We start from the raw sequence: 24,954 nt of genomic DNA on the forward strand, positions 1-24,954 counted from the left end.
TGTAATTGTGTGCTAAATAGTCCAATAACAAACACTTTCCACTCATCATTTCCACAAGCACCTGATGGAACTAAGCTCAGTTTTTTTGTTTTGCCTTTAAAGCAAAGATTATGATATCTCTAAAAATAATGTATAATACTGTAATATTATTGGACTATTTAGCACACAATTATGCACTGGATAAATTTAGTTTTATGAAACTCTAATTAAACCATGTTTGACATTTCACAGCATCCACTGCATACAATACACCTGCCTACTCCGTACATAAATACCATACATGCTCATCTTAGACAGACCTAATTAATGTACTAATCAAATCTGATTAACATTATTACAAAGGTAATGAGTCGAGATGACTGAGGACAACAGCTGCAGCATTATTCTGGACATGATTAATGTCTTACTCAGACAGTAACCAAAGTTTTGCTCCTCTTAGGCACACTATAACATCTTGTCTTTCAGTATGACTTGTTTCATCATGAGGTTTGAATCTGACATGCTTTCATAATCGATTAGGGATCAGGTTTTCAAAGAGTCAAGATTAAGATTTAAACGGAACAGATAATGGTTCTATCTTGTGTCTTTTCTTTCATCTAGATCCTGCTCTTTCACATTTCTCTTGATTGATATTTATATCTGAAAATGTTTCAGCATAAAAACATTCTATATTTTTTTTTAAATGTCTGGTACATTCTGGACTGGGTATGTTGTGTCAATTAAAAAGTACAGATGATGAAGGCACGGGCAGATGTCTTTCCACAATTAAGGTTTTGATAGATTGACTGGTGCTGCACATGTGGCCTCTGGCACAGCTTAGAACATCAACCTCATTTAAACAGCAGCTGAATCATCATGCATCACCCTTCTCTCTTTTAAATCTCTCTCTCACTCTACATGCGTCTGTGGTTAATGTATGTCTGAAATATTTTGCTCATGGATGCAAGGTGTAATGTTTAATAGCTTCAATATACATGTGAGGATATGAGTGAGGATTACCCATTTATTCAGTTTAACATGATATATTCTCTCTGCCTTTCTCTTTAAAAAAAAAATAAAAAATCTTATTTTGCAGTTTCTGTTCAGGGCCCTTACCAGAGGACTCTGTTAAAAAACTTGCTAAAAGACTACAATCCTATGGAGCGACCAGTAGCCAATGACTCACAGCCTCTCACAGTAATCCTTACTCTCAGCTTGGTACAGATCATGGACGTGGTGAGGCCTTGGACATATTTTCCCCTTATCTTTCACTTCCTTTATTTCTGCCTTTATGGATTTTAAAGGTTTAGCCTGTTCTGATTAACCCCTCCACTCTATCTCATCTACAGTTGTTATGGTTGTGATTCATTTTTGGCTGAATACCTTAAATCACAGACAGTTTGACTCATAATTTTTCTTCTTGACTAATTGGACAGTCTAAACTGATCTTTCCTTGTTTATCCTTGTTGATACTGTCACTTTAATCCGTAATGGTTTCCCACGGGATAATCACAGGTCATATAAGTTTCTTTGAAAAGGGTGTTAAAGCTGAGCAGTATAACCACATAACAGACAAATATGACTTTTATATGGGGGATTTTAGTTAAATTGCAAATTTAATTAAACTGGATTGTTTGCCAAACCTTTCCTTTAAAAATGTACTGAAACGCTGAAAATACCAGTTAAAGAAAACTTTTTTCCCCTCAGTATTTTTTTCCCTTTCCCTTTTTCCCTTCTGTTCCAATTGCTTGAAACTGACCTTGAGTGCTCACAGTGTTTTTGTACTTGATCTGCAAAAAATTGTGCAATTTGCCCAAAGTACAGGTTTGTCAATCTTCCTGTGCTTCAACTGTTCACTATGCTACGTGCTTGGCTGATTCTCTCTGGTTATATCCAGCGATTTATGTTTGAAATTGTCTGTCTGCTTGTCTTTCACATCAAGAGTAATTTTGGACAATACTGAGTGATTGGTTGTACTGTGTAACCTTGTTGTTAAAGTGTTTCTGTAATATAAGTGTATGAAAGAGAAACTTTTCTTCTTTCTGTTTCTTTTTCAGGATGAGAAAAATCAGGTTCTCACCACCAATATTTGGCTTAACATGGTAAGCCTGAGGCTTAATATTTATACCATATACATGTTGTCATATTGTACGAATCCTGGCAGTCTTATTTAGTTCTACTTGATCTATATACAGCTATTAAAATGCCTAGAGTTTAACAAACAAACCTATGACACAGTTTCCTTGGTGTGGAAAATTTTATCTATCTTACCAAATCTATTGATTAATTATAAAGAAAACAAATAAAGTTCAACAATGGAGTCACCTGATGTATTCAAAATTCCAAGGTGCATTTTGTAATTGTCATAAATTATATTCATATATACACAGGGATTCAATTGGGATTTAGGAGGTGGGGAAGCTCTGCTTCTTTAATAGGCATCAGTGTGAAAAAATCAATTTCTTCATAATTGTATGGAGTTCATAACATGGATATCTTTTGATATGTGGTTACAACAACTTCAGGACATATTTTCTGTTCTAATAGTTTAATTTAATCAACTACACCTAAGTTCAGGACATATTGTTTGACAGTTTTGGCATCAAAAACATCTGATTCTTTTCTGGCAAATATACAAGATACAGTACAGCGTTTCTCTATAAAGCTGTGCAAAACTGTGTTACTTAATAATTATCACCATTATGCTGTGCTCTGACTTACATTTCTATCAAATCATAGCATCATATAAAGCAAAGGTAACAGAGCTCCTCTGCCCTCCCTGCCAATTTAAACCCTGCACACATCTGAAGCAGTTCAACAAACTGCATGGTGTCAAGCTTGGCTACAGAGCTTGGTTATAAAAATCATAGCTGACTTCAAAGGGCTAATGTTTTCCAGCATGGGCTTTAGAAGCAAGATTTCAAATTTGTGAGGTTCACACAGTAAAGGTTAGTATAAAATTCAGGGGTTAAATTGAAGTAATTAAAATTTAATTGGTCTCTCACACACACAACACAGAACATAAAAATAGAATGCACATAAATCAAAATTTACTTGTATACTGTCAAGTAAACAGGGATGAGGCAGATGAAATCTCAGGCTTTTATTTAAGGCAGGCAGACAAATCCAAATTGTAAGGCAATATAATGATAATGATAATATATACATTACAGCACATTGGCACCCTGTCCAGGGTGTACCCCGCCTCGTGCCTGATGCTCCCTGGGATAGGCTCCAGATTTCCCTGTGACCCTCAAAAGGATTAAGCGTTATAGAAGATGGATGGATGGATGGACATTACAGCAGAGTGAAACTCATATTCCAGCATTCAGAGTACAGGGCCAGCCATGATACAACACCCCTGGAGCAGAGAGGGCTAAGGGTCAAGAGCCCAACAGTGTGAGCTTGAACCCCTGACATTTTGATTGGTAACTCAGAGCCTTAACCGTCAAGCCACAACTACCAACATCAATGCTAAAAACAGGCGTGGGTCAGGCAGTCTACAAATGGGCATAAACAGGGCAAAAACGAGAAAACGAGAAATGAGGATGAGAGCAGGATCAAAACATCTGGAAACGAGGACAAAGAACAAAGGCTTAGTACGGCTCTGGCAGCAAAACACAGAAACACAATGCTGCATGCTGAATAAAGACACACTAGGGGTTTAAATATACAATGTATTCTAAGGGGATAACATAAACAGTTGAGACACATTAGGAGACAACCAATAACATAACAGGGGTGGAGACAGGACAGAAACCAAAACAAAACACGTGTAACAGTGTCAATGTCAAAAAAGCACTGTCTCACTTCGGGCAGTTCATGCACGCTGAATGCTCCAGCATTTTCCAGAGGGGAAATCTGTAACATATACAAGCAAATAAGGCAAACCCCCGCCCCCCCCAAAAAACAACAAAAAAACAAAAAACAAATATAATATAAAGTATATAAAAGAAAGATGTCAGCACCAGTTTAGACTATATTTTGAATAAAATGCAGATACAGTGGCCTCCACTAATATTAGCACACAATATTTATTTAATATTTAGCCTACCTAATATGTATCTTTATTGTTTAACCTTTTGATCTTTTGTCCAAAAAAATGACAAAAATACTCATGGATATCAAACCAATGCAAAAAACAAAAACAGTTTTATCAAAATTAATTTTTAATTACAGGTGTGCAACAATTATTGGCACCCTTTTAGTCAATACTTTGTGCTACCTACCTTTGCCAAGATAACAGCTCTGAGTCTTCTCCTATAATTCCTGATGAGGTTGGAGAATACATGGCAAGGGATCTGAGACCATTAGAATCTCTCCAGATCCTTCAAATTTTGAGGCCCACTCTCCTCTTTAGTTCACTCCACAGATTTTCTATGGGTTTCAAGTCAGGGGACAGGGATGGCCATGGCAGGACTTGGATTTTGTGGTCAGAAAACCATTTTTGTGTTGATTTTGATGTATGTTTTGGATCACTGTCCTGCTGTAATATCAAACCATGGGCCATTTTAAGCTTTCTGGCAGAGACAGTCTGGTTTTCATTTAATATCTGTTGCTATTTGATAGAGTCCATGATGCCATGTATCCTAACAACATGTCCTCTGGCAAAAAAACAGCCCCAAAACATTAAAGAGCCACCATCATATTTAATCGTGGACATGAGGCATTTATCCATATATCTACCTCTCTGTGTGCGCCAAAAACACCACTGGTGTTTATTGCCAAAAAGGTCTATTTTGGTTTCATCTAATAGAACCCGATCCCATTTGAAGTTCCAGTAGTGTCTGGCAAACTGAAGATGCATGAGTTTGGTTTTGGATGAGAGTGCAGGCTTTTTTCTTGAAACCCTTCCAAACAACTTGTGGTGATGTGGTTTACTTCGTATTGTAGTTTTGGAGACTTTATGACCCCAAGATGCAACTAACTTCTGCAGTTCTCCAGGTGTGATCCTTGGAGATTTTTTGGCCACTCCAAGCATCCTTTTCACAGTGCGTTGAAACCACATAAGCACACGTCCAATTCCAGGTTGATTCATAACATTTCCGGTTGACTGGAACTTCTTAATTAATGCCCTGATGGTGGAAATGGGCATTTTCAATGCGTGTGCTATTTTCTTATAGCCACTTCCCATTTTGTGAAGCTCAACAACCTTTTGCTGCACATCAGAGCTATATTCTTTGGTCTTACCCATGGTTATGAATGACTAAGGGAATTTAGCCTATGTGTTACCTCACAATTATACCCCTCTGAAACAGGAAGTCATGGTTGAACATTTTCCTGTTCCTAGTCACCAAGGTGTTTTTTTAAATATCAAAGGGAATATACTTCAAATATGTTGTTCTCACATGAATTCATAGGGGTGCCAATAATTGTTGCACACCTGTATTTAACAAAGATATATTTTTTGTTTGCAATTGTTTGAGATCCATGAAAGCAGAGTATTTTTGTGAATTGTTTTAACAAAGGATAGAAAGGTTAAACAATAAAGACAATTTTTCACAGCCTTTTTTGCTCATATTTACCAAGGGTGCCAATATTCATGGGGGGCACTGTATGTACAGTTGTTGTTCATTGCAGTGCTGTGCAACATCAGGATGAGGTTGATACAGTGAAATTGCTAACATACAGCACAGTACTGTGCAAAAGTCTTATGCACACTTTCTTTTTTAGTACAAACTTTGTTATAGATTTTTATTTCATGACTTCTTCAATAAGGGTGCTTAGTGGTTAGCACGTTCACCTCACACCTCCAGAGTTGGGGTATCGATTCCCGCTGGGGCCCTATGTATGCGGAGTTTGCATGTTCCCCCCGTGTTTCCTCCAGGTACTCTGGTTTCTTCTCCCAGTCCAAAGACATGCATATCCATATACTGATTGGCATATCCAAAGTGTCCGTAGTCTGTGAATGTGTATGTGATTGTGTCCTGTGATTAATTGGCCCCCCGTCCAGGGTGTACCCCAACTTGTGCCTCATGCTCCCTCGGATAGGCTCCAGGTTCCCTGCGACAAAGTAAAATAAGTGGTATAGAAAATGGGTGGATGGATGGAAGGACTTATATATTATCAAGTCAGTACAAAAACTTTTAAATTTTAGACTTCCAAACATTAGTTTTCCAGAACAAAATTAAATGTTACAGAAAAATGTTTGTATGTCAGTAAAGAAAGCAACATATTATGTAAGAGACCATTTTCAGACAAAAAACGTAATGAAGTCTGCTAGGTTTTGTTGCAAAAATAAGAAGAGTTTGACAGTCAAAGTCCCCAGATGAACTGTAGGTGGTTCTGCAAGATGCTGCGTAAAAGGTACAGTTCATTTCCTTATAAAACTGCTCACGTTGTACCCGAGACTACTAATTTTTTCAAAGCAAAAAAGAAGAAGAAAATCACACCAAATATCCATCCATCCGTCGTCTATACCGCTTATCCTTTTCTTCAGGGTCACGGGGAACCTGGAGCCTATCCCAGGGAGCATCGAGCACAGGGTACACCCTGGACAGGGTGCCAATCCATCGCAGGGCACAATCACATACACATCCACAGACCAAATATTAACTTTTTAATTTATTACTGTTTAGTGCTCTTTATAGTATTTCTTTTTCAAATGTAGAAACATTTAATTTCATTATGTTTGAAGGCATCTTTGCTCTACACCATTTCTTTGCATGTATTTGCCAAGTACTGTATATAATAAATATTTATGAATATGGTGGTAATATGAATATATTAACAGGGTGTGTGTGTGTGTTGTTCAAACAAATCCAAGGTATAGTCCTAGGTGTTTTCCTGGTTGAGGGCCTGAATGGCCTGTAGGAAGAAGGAAGAAGCTCCTCTCATTCTCTCTGTGTTGGCCTTCAGCAACTGGAAGCACTTCCCTGACCACAACAGAGAGAAAAGTCTGTTGTTCAGAAGGATGAGGTCCTTCACTATCTTCTTGGCCTTGGTCCAGCACTTCTTGCTGTAGATAGACTAGAGGTCAGGGTGCTCAGCTGATCACACCACCCTCTGGGGAGCCCAACTATCCTGCTCTGTCCTGTTCCCAAACCAGCCTGTGAAGCTTCCCGTCAGGATGCTTTCAATGGCACAGGTGTAAAAGTTCCTTAGAAAGCAGTTTAAAGTCCCTTAAGCATCTAAGGTGGTCCATGACAGGTCCTGCATGACGTAAACACCAAGGTATCAGAAACTGTTCACTCTCTCCACTAGGGCCCTCTTGATTTTAAGGGGGTGGCAGCTCCTCTCCTGCTGCATACTGAAGTCCACTATCAACTCCTTTGTCTTGCTGACTTTCAGGTTCTGACACCAATTCTCTAGGCTTTAATCTCCTCCAGGTAGGCCTTCTGATCATTATCAGAGCTCAGGCCCACAACAACAGTGTCATCAGCAAATTTGACAATGGTGGTAGAGTTGGATGTGGCCACACAGTCATAAATGTACAATAAGTAAAGCATGGGGCTCAGGACACAACCCTGGGGGGCTCCAGTGCTGAGGGTGAGGGAGGGTGACACATGTGTCAACAGGGAATTATAGTGTTAAATGCTGACCTGTTGTCAACAAACAGCATTTTAACATAATGTCCCTTCCTGGTGTCTAGATGAGTCAGAGATGTGTGCCAAAGATGTCAGAGATGTCAGAGAGTCAGAGATGTGTGTAGGAGGTGTGTGATGGTGTCATCAGTTTATTGATTGGGGCAGTATGGGTTAAACTTAATCCTGGCCCTGAGGTTGTCGAGCTTGTTCTTCAGAGACTGGAGGTTGGCTAGCAGGATGCTAGGCAGGTGAGCACGGTGTGCACAAACCCTCAGCCTGTTCCTGACATGAGTTCATTCTCAAATGTAGCCCATAAAAAGGCTCTGCTAACCATTCTCCACTGACCTGGCAATCCTCCACTTAGTCATAGAACCAAGGTTACATACAGTTGCAATCAAAATGATTCAAACCCATTGCAAATCAGGTTTATTGTCAAAATTACAGACTTTCAGCTATTTGCAATGAACAAATCAAACAAAAACAATTTAAATGTACTTTATAGAGCACCCTTTTGCTGTTTTGACCTGCTGCAAAAGAGATGCTTAGCTTCTGGCAGCATTCCTGAGGAATCATGGACCATTCCTCATGAGCAATGGCCTCCAGTTCAGTAATATTCTTGGGTTTGCGTGCTGAAACCGCCTTCTTCAAATCCCACCAGAGATTTTCTATGGGGTTCAAATCAGGTGACTGTGATGGCCCTGTAGAATCTTCCAGGACTTCTTCGGCAACCGAGCCTTGGTGAAATTTGAGGTATGCCTGGGATCATTGTCCTGTTGGAAGGTCCAATGACGCCCAAGCTTCAGCTTCCTCACAGACGGCATGACGTTTTTTCTTAGGATTTCCTGCTACTTCAATGAATCCATCTTGCCTTCCACACGCTGCAGGTTTCCAGTGCCAGAGCATCACCGAGCCACCACCATGCTTGACTGTGGACAGAACGTTCTTTCTTCATTCTTCTTCCTCCAGACATACCGCTGATCCATCGTGCTGAAAAGTTCCAGTTTTGTTTCATAAGAACAGAATCCCAAAACCTCTGTGGTTAATTTATATGATTTTGAGCCAACTTTTCTTGTGCTTTTGGGTCAGTAGTGGTGTACATCTTGGAGTTCTGGCATGGAAACCTTCTGCGTTTAGTACGCACCTTACTGTGCTCACTGAAACCTCAGGGCCTATCACCACCAAGTCTTGCTGCAGGTCTTTTGCAGTCACTTGAGTGTTGTTCACAACCTGCCTTCTCAGAAATCTGTTTGCAGCCCTTGATAGCTTCCTTTGTCTGCCCTGTCCAGGTTATTTCATGAATTTTCTGCTCCTAGCCAGTTCCTGTTCCAGCTAAAGCACACCTGGTGCAACTAATGAAGCCCTTGATTAGTTGCATTAGGTGTGCTTGAGACAACACCTGTTTTGTATATTTGTGCTGTTGTGAGGGATTCTATTCAGGGGGTTGAAGAATTTAGAAACTGGAGAGGTCAATATAAGTTGCATTTTCAGTTGAATTTGGGGAAAACACCTGAAGCATTTGTTGTATTGAACTATTTCAATTGCATTGATTTGTTCATTGCATGCAGCTGAAAGTCTGTAAATTTTGACAATAAACCTGATTTGCAAGGGGGTTGAATAATTTGATTGCAAACATAACCTTCTACTTCGTTACTTTGTGTAGCTCCAGGGTGGTCTCCTTACAACTAACTATTGGAGACAGCATATCAATGTGATCAAAAGAGTTCATAACCCTTGATGCATTCCTTGGAAAGTGATTAAATAAGTGCTGAATGGGATGGGGAACAATGACCACGCATCAATATTGCTCACTCTTGCACATGATTCATTCAAGTTTGTCATTCAAATTTTAGGCTGATCCTTATTCATGGTGAGATCCTTTCAAGTGCTAATACTGCTCTTGTTTGTGAATAAGAAGCAAGTCCTGATACTGTTTCTATTGAGAATAAGAGTCACTCAAGTACCAGTACGGCACTATAGTTTTCGCACTATAATGAGAAAACATTGCTTGCATAAAACCAGGTGTAGATAGCATGAACACACAAACGTATGAATGTTTCTGATTCCTAGTGAACTTGATAGTGCACTGCTTTACTCCCAGGAGCCAGTCTTTTGTCTCTATTTGGCCAAAACAATACCGGCTACATGGTCTGTCAGATGCATTTTAGTGTCATCCTTAACAATGCAGATTTGGCCAGTTGTGTGTCAAAACATACTGGCCCAGAGCCTTGTGTCCTTCCTATCTGCAAACCACGTTAAAGAGTGAGTTGTCTGTCTATTCACAAACAGATCAACTTCCGCCCTGCTGTAGGATTTCAAAATTAGCTGAACCTCCTCACTGTGAATTCACTAATATAATATCCAGACAGTTGTGAGACAGCACATCTTCTGTCTGATTGCAACAGCCCTGGCAGGTCTCAGAGACAGAAAGTGTGCATCTGCACATTTCCAGAGTTTGCTTGCCCATCTCATTTTAGTCCAATTTTATTATGTGTGACTCCAGAAGGGGTTCCTGAAAATCTTGCAGCACTAAGTCACAGAAGTTTAATTTCAAGAATGTTGATATCTTGATATCAAGCCTTGTTTTCCCCATCTTTCTGTTACTTTCAGATTTTTCCATATCCTCTTCCTGGGCTGTATTCAGAGTCAGAGGCTTAATACCAAAATTGACATCAGTTTTTACATGGAGAAATTTAGTCATGTTCAGAGACAGGTTACACACCTGCTTACGCTGATTTCTGTGCGCACCATTTCAGAATAACATATTATGGTTGCATTAAACTGTCAGTAGGACCTAACGCTGCTTTTCACTCGAGTCAGTATATAGCTTAAGAAAATGGGTCCAAGGTCAGAACTTGATATCCCTGAGGGTTAGTCACACATACCTAAGCACAGTTTCAGTATTAATTCCTTACTACATGCACATATCTCAATTCTGAATACAGCCTCTTCTGATTAATTTTTAGCCCCAGAGCTTCCATGTGTTAAGGTGCTGTGTCTTTTTCATCATTTACTACTGACTCTTCTTATTTGGAAATATAGAAACTGTCTGTGTTTCACAACCACTGGAATGTGTAAATCTATGTATGGTCACAAATCAGTCATTTGTTCAGTCTTTGCATTAAATCTGGAATGCACAGAATATGGAATTGAAGAAGGAATTTAGGTACTCTGGCTCAAGTACCCTTTTGCTTGTTTCATGACTGTACTTCCACAGTGAATAAGGCCAACTGATGGCCTGATTGTTGCCTGATTTGTGGTGGTCTATGGTAAAACAGTAAACCATCAGTAGCCACTGATCTGATCTTATCAGACCTCCAAGGCATTATTTGCAGAGAGGTAATCCAGTCCATTGTCAAACACATATTTTAAAATCTAGCAGGGGAATTCTTCAGTGCTTCTTCTGAATTGAGCTTTGGTTGTTTGGTCAGTCTTTGTTCTGACTTGACCTGACTTTGAATTTAATCTTATAAATTTCTTCAGAATGTCATGTATCAGTGTGACACAGAACCTATGTGGCAAATGGCACACCCTGCATAAGTCCTTCCATTCACCATTGCGGCCTTTGAAACAAATTTGTTCACAAGTGAGGTTAATGGTCCCTTTAGCATGCATAATAGCAGCATGCATAATGGTAGCCCTGTGGTTTGCACATCTGTCATTTCAGACATTATATATACTCTTAAACCAGGTTGCAGATTCCCTGCACACTTGCCTACAAGAGCTCTTTTATGTAACTGGAACACTGTGAAATAGCTCACCTACTCATCAGGCATTCAATCCATTGCATTATGCAGACAATCATTTTGTAACACTGGCCTTGATGATAGCTTGCAGCACATGAACCTCTGTTCTGGGGTTAAACTCTGACCTTGAGAATGTTCTGTTGGCTATCAACACTCTCCTCCAAGGTGAGTATAAGAGAATATGATGCAGATAGTGAAAGCATAACATGAGGATCTGTCTTTTCATGTGAGGCAGTGCTTGCATTTGGCTCAGTTCCTCGACTCTGCATTTCAACACTGTAAGGGCACTTGTCTCTGTAAACTGTTGTTTGTCTTTTGACTGCACCACAGAGGAGCTGGTCTTCATTTTTCTGACCTTGCAGTTACATCAGTAGCCTGCTACACTCCCCATTGTACTCGCCAACATCAAGGGAAGTTGCTGAATAGGCCACAGTTCTTCCATTGCCTCCGAATGGCATAATTATTGCCATTATTCTACTCTTGCTTGTACAAATTATTAAACATTCACTTATATGCAGCATGATGCAGTTTTTCAACAAAAAAACTATACAGTATGCAGATGATTATATTTTCAGCCATGTTTAATCAATGGAAGTGACATGAATTTAATTCATGGCCTATATGTTTTGCAGCATTGGTATGATTATTATCTGCAGTGGAACCAATCGGAATATCCAGGAGTGAAGAATCTTCGATTCACCACTGACCAAGTTTGGACCCCAGACATCCTGCTCTATAACAGGTCACATCTAAATGAAAACTCTACATGTTTTTGTTGTAATTAAATGGCACAATGAAATAATTGATAGATTGTTAGAGAATTGTATAAAAAAAAAGAAAAAAAAGAAAAGTGGACTGCAGTGTTTAAGTGCAGAGCTAGACAATGTGCAGAGCTAGACAAATCTTTCATTTTCCTTTCATTCACACACTTCTAGTTTAAAAATTAGCTGCTTGCCCAACATTGAAAAAAAAACCTTGTAGAATGTACTTGATAAAATTCTGCCAGTATCAAGTAAAATCTACTTACCACTAAACTTAATATTCTTGAAGATATGAAGTAAATGTTAATTATATTTAAGTTATAAGTTATATTTATTTAAAATAATTAAGTCAACAAAGTTTTTCATAGACAGGAACGTTGCTGTCATTAAAATATTAAGTAAATCTTACTATTTTCTCTTATGAAGTAAATAAGTAGATTTTATTATCTGTTTATTCTGTTTGACATTTTCAATTACTTAGTTATATGAAGTTATATTACTCACTATAATTATGTAAATGTTGCTAAATTTTCTTTTGATAAATGTTACCAAATAAATGTAATCATTTTCTGTAAGTATCATTTTGTGCATTTAATATAATTTTATTACAAATTACACAATGAAAATACAATACAATTAAATAGTTTATTTTGTCAACATTAAACAACAATGAAACAGTCACGTCAATGTTAATGTCCTTGTAAAATCAGGAAACAAGTCTTTAAAAGTGCATTAAGTAAATATGTCTCAGGGGACTGGAGCCATTATTTTAAACAAGTAAAATCTCAGCAGCCATAAATGTAACAGTGGAATGACTGGCATTAATCAACAAAACTTCGGGGTTATGCATGTAACCCTGTTCCCTGAGACGGGAACGAGACGTTGCATTTAGCATAACAATATGGGAACGCCTTGCGCGTGTGACCGGTATCTGAAGCTTGTGTAAAATCATGCCTCTACTTATAGGCCTGCCATGATCAGGTGACATGGCAATTAAGCGCATCGCATGAGATATATATATATATATATATATATATATATATATATATATATATATATATATATATATATATGGCACCTGTGAACCACGCCGCCAGCCTCTATTATCTGAAGCGAAGACGCAATTCACAGGCCTGGCCTGGTATGACAGTGCTATGCAACGTCTCGTTCCTTTCACAGGGAACAGGGTTACATGCGTAACCCCGACGTTCCCTTTCAAAGGGAACTTTGACTTTGCATTTAGCATAACAGTATGGGAACGGGAATACCTACTCCTTCATACCAAGGGTACGGCCTGTTCAAAAATACTCAAGCCCGAGGGTCACTGCAAGACACTCGAGCCCGGGGTAGAATGAATATCCAGGCTGTAATAACGAATGAATGTGTGTGGCGTAGACCACCCTGCAGCTGCACACACATCCTGCAAGGATGCCCCTTTGGACAAAGCCTTCGAGGAGGTGACCGCCCTAGTGGAATGAGCTCTTATGCCCAGAGGCGTGGCGAAACCGCGTCGTAAGCCCTAGAGATTGCTTCCACTATCCAATTAGAGATGCACTGCTTTGACACAGCAACACCTTTCCTGTCGCTGCCAAAGCAGTAGCTGCTCCGACGCCACTGGCTGGAGCGGTGGACGTAAGTACAGAGAGCCCTTATTGGACACAGTAGGTGCATCCTCTCTTGTTCCAGTGTGAAGAACAGAGTAGGGCAGAAAGCCTGCAACACCACAGGGTGGGCAGCCGCTGTAGGTACTTTAGGAATATAATCCGGCCTAGGATACAGGAAGGCCTTGGCTAATCCAGGGGTAAAGTCAAGGCAGGAAGGGGCAACAAAGAGCTTGTAGACCTCCCACTTGCTTGAGAGATGTCAGGGCCAGTAAAAGAGCTATCTTTAGTGTCAGAAGCTTCTCAGAGGCTGGCCCTAAGGGCTCAAATGGGGCCCCTGACAGACCTTCCAAGACCACAGCAAGGTCCCAGGAAGGTATGCATGGCCTGCAGATGGGCCTCAGCCGTCTGACACCACGCATGAACCTCGAAGTTAGAGGATGTTGCCCCACAGAGGCTCCATGAACTGGGGCATGGCTGGCCGAAACGGCGGCCAAGTAACCCTGATTGTAGAAGGAGCCCACCCCGCTGAGAAACGTTCTTATAAGAACTCCAGGACTGTAGCTATTGCGCAGTTTACTGGGTCTACAGTGGATCCCTGCGGACGGGAATCTCCCAAGGAGTGCCATCTCGCAGGGATGTTATCTCTCAGAACCCTATTCGAGCTGGCCAAAAAGATGCTACTAGCAGACTGTCGTGGCAAACTCTTGCTAGAGCTTGTGGGAGCAGAGCGATGGGGGGAGCAGCATACAGATGTGACTGCGGCCACATGTGCACCATGGTGTCCAGCTCTAACTGTGCGGGAGGAGTGAGGGTGAACCACAGCGAGCCATGTGTGGTCTCCTCCTCAGAGGCGAACACACGCCATCCCGCTTGGCCAAACCTCGCCGTATGGACTCCACCCCAATACTCTCCCAAGATCCAGCTTTATCTTGCTCGGTGTTGATAGGATTGACACTACGCATGTTGGGGATAGAAACGTGCTCATCGTAGCAAAATCCTATAACCCCTAGAAAAGTTGTCCACTGCACTGGGGAAGCCTACTTTTCTGAGATTCAACCTAAGCCCCAAGCCCTTCATGTGGGCGAGAACAACATCTCGATGTTGAACCGCCAGTTCCCTGGATTGTGCTAGAATTAACCAGTTGTCCAGGTAGTTTGGTACACAGATGCCCTGGAGTCACAATGGAGCCAGAGTGACATCCATGCACTTTGTGAAGGTGTGAGGGGATAAAGCTAGCGATATTCCTACGTGGAAATATGCACCTTTTAGATCTATCACCACAAACCAGTTCTCAAACTGAATCTATGGCACGATAAATTTGAGCGTCAGCCTCTTGAACCTGTATGTCCGAAGAGTACAGTTCAGATGACGCAGATCTAAAATTGGCCGCATACTCCCACTTTTTTGCGGAACAGGAAATAATGGCTGTAAACCTTTCTCCCTTCGGGAACAGGGTACATGTTCTATGCCCCCATTGTCCAAAAGGGAACTTACTTCCTGCGCTAATGTCGGGCTTTGGTCTGTGCTGACTGCTGTGGTGAGCACACCTGTGAACGGGGAGGGTCAAACTATAAACTGGACCCGGTAACCCTTTCGACGTTAGACAGAACCCATGGAGAAACATTTGGCAGTAGTTTGCACGCTGCCCGATGGTCTTTTAGTGACATTAACTATTCCACATTCTATTGGAGGGAAAGCATCAGATTTTCGTTGCCCTGTGACAGCTCGCTGACCAGAGAACACTGAAAACTTGGGGACCGCCTTGGCTAGGGGAGGCCCTACAGTAGCACTGGGGGCTACCTGCCCTAACAACCTCATGTCCCCTCATACATCCCTCCAAGGCTCCTCAGGACCACTCTTCTTTGCCTGCTTGGCCTTTATGACAATTCTCAGATCAGGCCTAGTAGCAGACCTCGACTGTGGCCGCCCGGTTCCCCTGGCTGTCTGCAGGGGTTGGCGGGCTGCCATACTGGCCTTCTGGGTCTCCCTCACACTAGTGCTGGCCCAGGCTCCACTCGTGGACGCCCGGGCAAGCTCAAGACAACAGGGAAGGACTGGCTTTTTTTTTTTTGAATGCCGCCATATGTCGAGCTCACTCAGCAGGTCTGCTTAGTAGGCCTGCAACCCTGTCATTGTCTGCAGTGACCCACAAGCAAGACTACTACTGCATAGGCTTGCCCACCAATGCCATGGTGGCCTTATACGGTGGCTTGGATGCAAGCCGGCCCCCGTAATTACCTGCCGTCGATGGAGAGAGGTAGCTTGCAAGTGCCTCCTCCACCTTCAGCATAGCTAAATAGCCATGCCGTTCATTCCCACAATGGCCGAATAATCCAACATCGTGGGGTTATGAATATGGCTTATTCATGGTTTTCCCCCAGAAGCCTGAAATTCTGTCATGCACTGGAAGACAGGGGAGTTTCTGCAGTGTGAGGGATTTACTTTCACTGGGTAATCACTTCAAGCAGCTCTTTATATGCTGCTCTCAGTTTTTAACACATCCTTCTAACTACTCGGCATCAAAGAGGAATTATTACCTTTTGGCTTCCCATAGCGGAAGAAGGAGTCGCGACGCAAGCTCCAAAATCCAGCGGAGAGCCGAACCCGGAAGACAGAGCAAGAAATAGAGCAGCGCTCGTCTCCTCTTCCGGATCTATAAGAGATCCCTCGAACCTGAGACAGCTGGGTGCCTCGGCCGCCGCCGGCCCAGATTCGCGAGGCTCTGAAACCCGACTCGCTTCGGCTTCCGGGTAGAGCGCGATTCGCGAGCGGCTTAATGTAAGCATTACCATGCACAGCCTCTCCAGGCTGCCATCGCATGCTACACTCTTAAACACTTCACCCAGCAAGTGTGCGCTATTCCCCGTGATGAAACGGGAGCAAGCTGTAACACACTTGAATTCTTTCTCGCTCATTACTTATCTCTCTTTTCCTCTATTAAAAAAAAAAAAAAAAAAAAAAAAAAAAAAAAAAAAAAAAAAAAAGGATAGTAAAGTTAAGAGATTTCGAGGAGAAATGAAGCGTTTTTGTCACACAAACAACAAACATGCAGTCTCGCTGAAGATAATAAGGCTGGCGGCGTGGTTCACAGGTGCCATATATGTATATCATGCGACGCGCTTAATTGCCACGTCACCTGATCATGGCAGGCCTATAAGTAGAGGCATGATTTTACACAAGCTTCAGATACCGGTCACGCGCGCAAGGCGTTCCCATATCGTTATGCTAAATGCAACGTCGAAGTTCCTTTTGAAAGGGAACCTGCATACACCCATTGATATACAGTCCTCTCCAAAACTATTGGAACAGCAAGGCAGATTCATTTTCTTCTTCTGTAGACTAAAAACCATTTGGATTTCAGATGAAAAGATGAACATGAGGAGAGCGTTTAGAATTCCAGTTTTTATTTCCTGGTATTTATATGTAGGTGTGCTAAACGACATACAAAATGTTCTATGTTCTATCAGGCCACCCAATTTGTAGGTGAGCAAAAATAATGGAACACATGACTGACAGGTGTTTCGTGTTATCCAGGTGTGTCCTTTTAGATTGAATGTTTAAACAGCTGTGAACATCCACTCTTGGTTTTAGCCTTCAGTTTCACCTATGAAGACTGCATTTTTGTTAAAAAGGATGAGCCTGGATGAACTTGAGAGAGCTGTCTATGTGAGAAAAGCAAGCCATTTTGAAGCTGAGACGAGAGGAACAATCAGTCAGAGGCACTGCACAAACAATGGACATAACCAATACAACAATTTGGACTGTCCTGAAAAAGAAAGAAACTACTGGTGTATTGAGCAACAGATACCAAATGGGTCGGCCAAGTAAAACAACAACAGTTGATGACAGAACCTTTGTGAGAGCTGTGAAGAAAACCCCCAAAACAACAGTCAATATCATCACCAACAACCTCCACAGGACAAGGGTGAAGGTATCATAATCAACCATTCGAAGAAGAGTTCAAGAGCAGAAATGTGGAGGTCATAGCACAAGATGCAAACCACTCATCAGCAGTAAGAATCAGTAAGCCAGATTGGATTTCGCAAAGAAATAGAGAGATGAGCCACAAAAGTTTTGGAACCAAAATTAACCTCAACCAAAGTATGGAGAAAGAAAGGATCTGCTTATGATCCAAAACATACAAGCTTACTGGTCAAGCATGGTGTAGGTAGTGTCATGGTTTGGGCTTGCATGGCTGCTTCTGGAACAGACTCACTAATTTTTTTTGATATAACTCATGATGGTAGCAGCAGAATTAATTCAGAGGTTTACAGGAACATTGTGCCAATTTACAGAGAATTGCATCCAAATTAATCAGGAGGAACTTCATGCAGCAAGACAATGATCCAAAACACACTGCCAACACAACAAAGGACTTTATCAGGGGAGAAACATGGAAGGTTTTAGACTGGACAAGTCAATCACCAGCCCTCAACCCAGTTCAGCAGCATTTCACCTCCTGAAGATGAGAGTGAAGGGAGAAACCCCCCAAAACAAACAACAACTGAAAGAGGCTGCAGTAAATAATAGAAGAAATCAACAATTTGGTGATGAGTTGCAGGCTTGATACAGTTATTGCAAGCAAGGAATATGCAACCAAAGTATTATTTACTTTAAGACTTATCTGTTCCAATACTTTTTCTCACATAAAATTGGGTGGTCTGATACAAAAGGTTCTATGCTTTTGTTGTTTAACACATCTAGATGTAAATACCAAGAAACAGAAGCTGAAATCCTAAACTGTTGTCTCATATCCATCTTTTGATCGCAAATAGAAGGCATACTGTTTCTCCTTGAAGACACCAGTGTTGAACCTGTCAATCTGTCCTCCACCCTAGACCTCAACTGTCCACTGTATTGGCTCATCCTAAGAGTAAGGTCACCCTCTAAAGAACAGACACAATTTGTGATATTAAAACAATGATCTACAATATTTTTCTGCAATTGTATATTATGCAGTGAAGCATAGAGAAAAATAACAACAGCAATATTATATCAGATGTAGATTTAAATCTATGTATTAATTTGTGATACCACAACTCACTGCAATATATTCTGTATAAATATATAGAGTATATAGACTAGAAAGCTTTATACGGCCTAGCCAGCATGTTTTAGCAGGAACATAGTTAAGGTTAACTACATTTCCTCTTCACTGCTTATGACTAAACTCCCTCTCTTTGCCAACTTTTATGCCTTTAGTTTTATAGAAGTTAAATAAATGCGTTATGTTATAGAGAAATTACCCCAGTTTAATGTTACTGAGATTATGTGATTAAAACTAACATTAAATGTAATTATGAACAGTAACATTTACGTCAAGCAAACAAGAATCAAACTGTCAACATTCATCATTCATAGTCATGTATTATCACAAATCTACAACAGAAAGGCAATAACTTACCTTACACACAAGATAATCCAGCAGCCATGCAGCAGTTCTGTGACAGAAATGTTCTCTGATTCATTGTTAAGTGGGAAACTTGTCTTATCTAAAGGCGCATGCGTGGATTCAAACACGCTATACTTTTAGATGAGAATTTAGTTAGTATTTCTAGGTTTATGTGCAGTGACTATAAATCATTTAAATAGCATGAGTAAATATATAGTAATACATACTCTTTCCACACAGTTCATATATTACATGAATAAAATGTGTATATATTAAAATTTTTACTTAAGAAATTCTAGTTCTCACTGAATCTTTTTATTACAATTCAGAAATTATGACAGTAAATTGAGTAATTTTTACTCTACCACAAAGTTAATTTTTTTTCAGTGAAACAGTGTTGAGGAACAGGATCAGACTGCAGCCTTGAGCTTCATGTACATCAGAAGGCATCAGAGGTTTCAAGTCCCTTCAAGCCCACCTTCAAGCTAGCTATCCTGCATTATTAGCCTATAGCATGGGACATTATCATGTTGGCATCATTCCACGTTTTTGTTAAATAAACCAGCAATGCAAGTTAAGATGGGAAATTGTGACCAGAATATTTTCTGTTTGTATTTTTCTTACCCATGTTGATGGCAGATTTATCCTCCTAAATTAAGTTCCATACATTTTTTCCCCCAGTAGTAACTAAAGTACAAGACTTGGCACATTATTCAACCTGTGCATATTCCATTCTTGTGGTGCTGAATTTACTGAAATCAATCAATTAGACACTTAATACATTTTGTCTTTACTAATTTGCACAAAACTGATAAAACAAGGAAAGCAAATTGCATCTCTCAGTTGCACAGTTCCATAGGAAATTACTGGTTGTGTTATGTTTAATGCTTGATAGTATGAGAGAAAGTTCAGCCAACAGCGAGGAAAAAATGGCTGCCATATTTCTCAATGTGGTGAACAAATACATTAACGCATCAAACACAGCTGTTAGCATTTACAAGTTTATGTACTCTGGCAGTCCAGTAACATTGCCAAAAAATTTAATGCTTTCCCTCTTAACATAGTGAATTAATCTAAAGCTTTATTGATTAGAGAGCAGGGGAAACACTGAGCTGTGTAAATGTAAATACTATTTTTATTGCAAATTTAAATTTTATGTTCTCTGATCCCTCACAGTGCTGATGATGACTTTGACTCAACCTTTAAGACCAACGTGCTGGTGAATTCCAGCGGCTACTGCACCTATCTGCCTCCAGGTTAGTTCATATTATTATTGTATTTGCATTATTAATTATTTTGTATTAATAAAGTAGAGATGTTTTGAGCATAAACATCCACTTATTGGTGTAAAAATAGCAAATAGTGCAGCAAGGTTGGAAAACACAGAAATTTTGCAAAATTCTTTAGGGGATCATCTTCCTGACAAATTAAATGACATACTTTGTTACACACTTTTGTTTTGATACAAAATACATTTAATGAATGCAGTTTTCAAAATTTTTGCATTAATTTTTCACTCATTTGCTATCACCTGGCTCCTTTCATAATCAAAGAAGCTCTAACACTCCTCTCTTTCTTATTCAGCAAATGAATTTTGTTTTCATGTTTGCTTACACAATGTTCTTAACCACTATCACATGATTTTTAATAACCGAATCCAAAACCAGTGGCACAAAACTCTTATACACTACACTACACTACAAACATTTCAAAAACGCTTCAGATAGAGCTCCACTTCTAAACACTAATTTCATGATAAGCTAAAATAAATCACTTTTGGGGAATACTAAGAGATAAAGTGGATAAATCAGTGAAAGACCAGAAGATGTACTTCTGTGACTTTGTCTACTGAATTAGGTCAAAAATAATGTCAAAATGTTTTTTCTCAATAGACATTATAATGCAAACAGGCAGAGATAGAGATCTGAGTGTCTAGGAAAATACATTTCTGATCTTCACTGAACACACACACACATACACACACACACACACACACACACACACACACACACACACACACATCAAAATGAAAAAAAAGATTGAATATAGGCAAATGTATCTAATATTTCTTATTATGAGACTATATTATAAAAAAAACAAACAAAAGATAGACAGTTTTTCTCACTTCAAGCTTAAAAATGTCTTATTTCGTTGGCAGATAATTATCTAGATATTAATAATATTTGTGAAAAGAAGTAAAATGCTTCATAGACTTGAAAATCCTCAAACTTGTTTTGAAGCTCAGATCTACGCTTTAATCCTATCATTCCACGTTAGTAGTCAAATCATCTTAGAGCCATGTTAAATGTGATTATGTCATCTTAGAAGTTCAGCCTTAATTTTAAAGTAAAAAAACAACAACAACAACAAAAACCCTTCACGTCTGAGAGATTTTGGGTGTTGTAATTCCACTTAGAAATCATCACACACTCTAGTCACTCCTTCAGCTTCTCCCTGAAGCATAGCTGTAAGTAGCTAAGTTTAATAATATTATATTTGGTTTAGTATAATCTCATTATATTAAATATTAGATTTAGACTATATTCAAGATAATTTCACTTGCTAAAGTGTCATTTTTGTAGTGCAGCATAGCTGAAGATCATTATGTATGTGCTAAAACAAATGAGCAAGCATGGTGGGAAGCTTGACCGTGGTATGCTATGTTCCCAGGCCTCTTGTTGAGAGGTATGCAACACACATATCATAGACTAACATCGGACTTAGCTATGATATAAATGTTTGATTTTATTTGGGAACATACTATGGGCAACTAGTGGTTTGTAAACTGCAAAGTTATATATAAATAAATGTTTAATATTAGTTAAATGTTAATTTTGTTATGGGAATAAAAAGTTTAATTAGTAAGTATTGTATTAATGGCCTAATATTATGTACTGTAATTCAGAAATCAACAGCTGTCTTGTAAACCAAAATAATTAACTCAGTAAAATTAAATGGTCTAAGTTGCATCAATGAAACCATGAAATAAGATCAGAAATTAGCCATTGATATACTGTAATGTAGTCCACATTCACAATGGTTATATATTAACTATGACACATTTCTGTAACGTGGACTTCGCTAAAATTTTGATCCTGGTAACGGCCTTAGCCCTGGAGGAATCCATTTAGCTGGGGTTGCATCATTGTTTCCAGCTTGTGAGCTTTTGTCAATGATTAGCGTCTGATTTTAGGTAGCCAGTTCCCAAGGTAACAGCAATGGTGAGAAACCCAAGAGATGTACTAAAGATTAGTGGCTTTAGGGAAGAGCTATGGTTAAATCTTTGGGCATTGATTTGGATCAAATGTATTTTCCAGACATTAGAGAAGGCCTAATTGCATCTTCGTGAAGGATGAGAGAAAGTAGAGGAATCTGAATATGCTTGCACCATAAAGGTCTTCAATCTACAAATAGATCATTTAAAGTAGATGCTGTTTCTGATTTCAATCTTGTCATTGGTGAATTTGTTCCTCTATGGAACTGGGCTTAATAAAATACAATATTTCCTGGTTATTTCCTTCAGCAAACATGCACAAACGCTATACAACTAATATTTATGGCTTGGTTAATGTCTATGTTCACATTTTTTTAAAATTAACTTGGCAGAAATGTCTATCCAAAGCAACTGACAGAGAGGGGTTACAATTCAAGTAGCTGAGGTCTCTCAATCACTGTCCTCTAAGGGACAGATATACATACGTCAGGAGGCAAAGAATGCACAAAGCAACTTGTTTTGGCTGCAAAATATTCACCTGAAATTAACGTTCAATTTACTGAGAGTTATATGCATCTCGTCATGCAAACTGCACCTGGAACGGCCTACTAAATACACTCTGTGTGAAGTGCAAATTGTGGTTTAAAAGCCCATGTGGGGACAAATGGTCAACCACTGAGCTGTCAGAAAAGAGGAATTGCAAGTTGAATATTGAAGCTATTATGTTATTAAATTAATTTCTTATTAAATAAGACCTCTTGTAATCTGTGCGGAGGACTATTTGGCTAATGTGCCATTTGATTACTAATTGGTTTTAATGAAAATACTGTTTTGTGGTCTATTATCTTGTGGCCGACTGGGGCTTTTATGCCATTCAGAAAATTGGCAGTCACAACATTTCTGTTTAATATGTTAAAATTCTTTGTTAGATGTGAGGAAAATTGATGTCTGTGTTCCAGATGTCCTATGTCAGGGTTACTAGATATGCGTGACAAAAGCAGCCAAAGTGAAAAGCAGTATTAAAAGCTGTAGGTACATACTTCAACAAGGTAGTAAAATTGTCTCATGTTATTTAAAAGAAATGGCATAAAGCATACAAAAAATGCAGTGTGGCAAAACCACACACCTGGCAACAGTATTTCTAAAGCTGTAAGCAGAACACGTCTCTGATTTATTTTGGGAGGATGTCAAAATAGCATGCAAAACTGGCCACCACTAATTAGTGCAAGTTTAGTGCATCAAACAGAATATGTAATAAGCTGTACTTTTGTAATAAGCTGTACTTTGAATAAATGGATCTCTCAATCCATTTATTCACTGACTTTCAAAGTAGCATAAAAGGGCATCACTATTATGAGATTAGCTAATGTTAAGCATATACTATAATGCCACATAACTAAGAAAAATATACATAAACAACAATGTGTTGTGTGAACATGTTACTTATTTATTTTTAAACAAATATTTTAAAAATTATTCAATATGGTAAAAGTGAAACAAATAGATTCCGTTCATTTTTTGTATATTTTGATAACTGAATAAATCATTGACTGGTGCAGTGTTTCTGCTTCTAAATGATTTTAATGTACAGTTTACAATCAAATTTCATTAGCATTGACGCTCCCATTTCAGAAAGCTAGGAGCACTATCGCAAACAAAGACTCAGAAGTGTTTGTGGCACCTGTATATTGTGTGTATATAGCCTGGTAATAAACGATAGAATGATCAAACTAAGAAAGAAAATTTTGGGACTGCAGTCAAAAGATGACAACAATAATTATTCAAGTTTCTTTGGCTTTATTACAATTAAATTAAACAAAACAAGCAAACAAAGAATAAAAAAAAAAAACAAGCCTCTCATACCTTTCATCTTACAATGCTAGTAAGTAACCTGGACTTACAGACACCGTGCAAGGCTAAGTCAAAACCAAGGCAGATTTTTTAGATTACTCAGAATAGCAGATTGTACTGGACTGGGGTAGATACACAACTCTATTATATAGCAAACTATAGAAAATATCCACAGAACAGAATATAAACTACCTATACAACATAGACAACAGTAGAGGTCTTAGAAATACAAAACAATCAAATGGCCGATTAGTACATTTTCTGTGAAACAAAATAACAAAATCTGTGGGATTCTAGCACAAATCAGTTAAACAAAGGCTCATATCAAAGAATGATTATCATTCCTTATCCTTATTTAGTAAAAAAAAAAAAAAAAACTAGACTACTGAGTAATTGCTTTTCATATTAGCATAATCCCCAGCAACCCAGTTGGAACACTTTGCTTGGTAGATGGCCAGCTTTCCTTTTTTCTTCTGCTTTTTCTCTGCACTGCCTTTCTGCTTTCTCTCTATCTAGTCTACATGCGTCCACAAACACAAATTGATGATCGAAACTAAATAGACTGAATAGGTCTCTGAGCAATAATGTCCACTCCGCTGCTGACCACTCAGCAACCACAGCATGAGAAGTTTTTTCTTTCCTAATTATAATTCCTGCCAAAATAAAAACAGAAAAACGTTTAAATATTTTAACCAGAACCATTTAATATTTGCTGAAAAGGTTTCATCTGGATACAAAATATGTATTGTATCCTATTCTAATCTGCATTCTAATATTAACTGTCATCCAAATTTGATGTTAGGAAATCAGAAAAAAGATCAGTATTGTTATTTTGTCCAGTTATTTTGGAACCATGCTCTTACTCTGTGCCAAAGAAACAATGA

At 39.1% G+C, this 24,954-nt stretch overlaps 1 protein-coding gene across 3 annotated transcripts in view; it reads left to right on the plus strand.

Moving 5' to 3' along the window:
• Nucleotides 1-24,954, plus strand: part of chrna11 (cholinergic receptor, nicotinic, alpha 11) — a 48,976-nt gene that overhangs the window by 1,376 nt on the left and 22,646 nt on the right. Inside the window, exons 2-5 of one of the 3 annotated variants that reach the window (XM_017482410.3) lie at nt 1,076-1,215; nt 2,037-2,081; nt 11,881-11,990; nt 20,182-20,261. In XM_017482410.3, coding sequence (XP_017337899.2) covers nt 1,076-1,215; nt 2,037-2,081; nt 11,881-11,990; nt 20,182-20,261 — 375 coding nt within the window. Of the gene's footprint in view, nt 1-1,075; nt 1,216-1,817; nt 1,923-2,036; nt 2,082-11,880; nt 11,991-20,181; nt 20,262-24,954 lie in introns of those variants that run through there. The other 2 variants (XM_053684238.1, XM_047159124.2) reach the window with 2 other exon arrangements.

This window comes from Ictalurus punctatus, chromosome 12 (genome assembly GCF_001660625.3).
Source record: "Ictalurus punctatus breed USDA103 chromosome 12, Coco_2.0, whole genome shotgun sequence".
NCBI classification, from domain to species: Eukaryota; Metazoa; Chordata; class Actinopteri; order Siluriformes; family Ictaluridae; genus Ictalurus; species Ictalurus punctatus.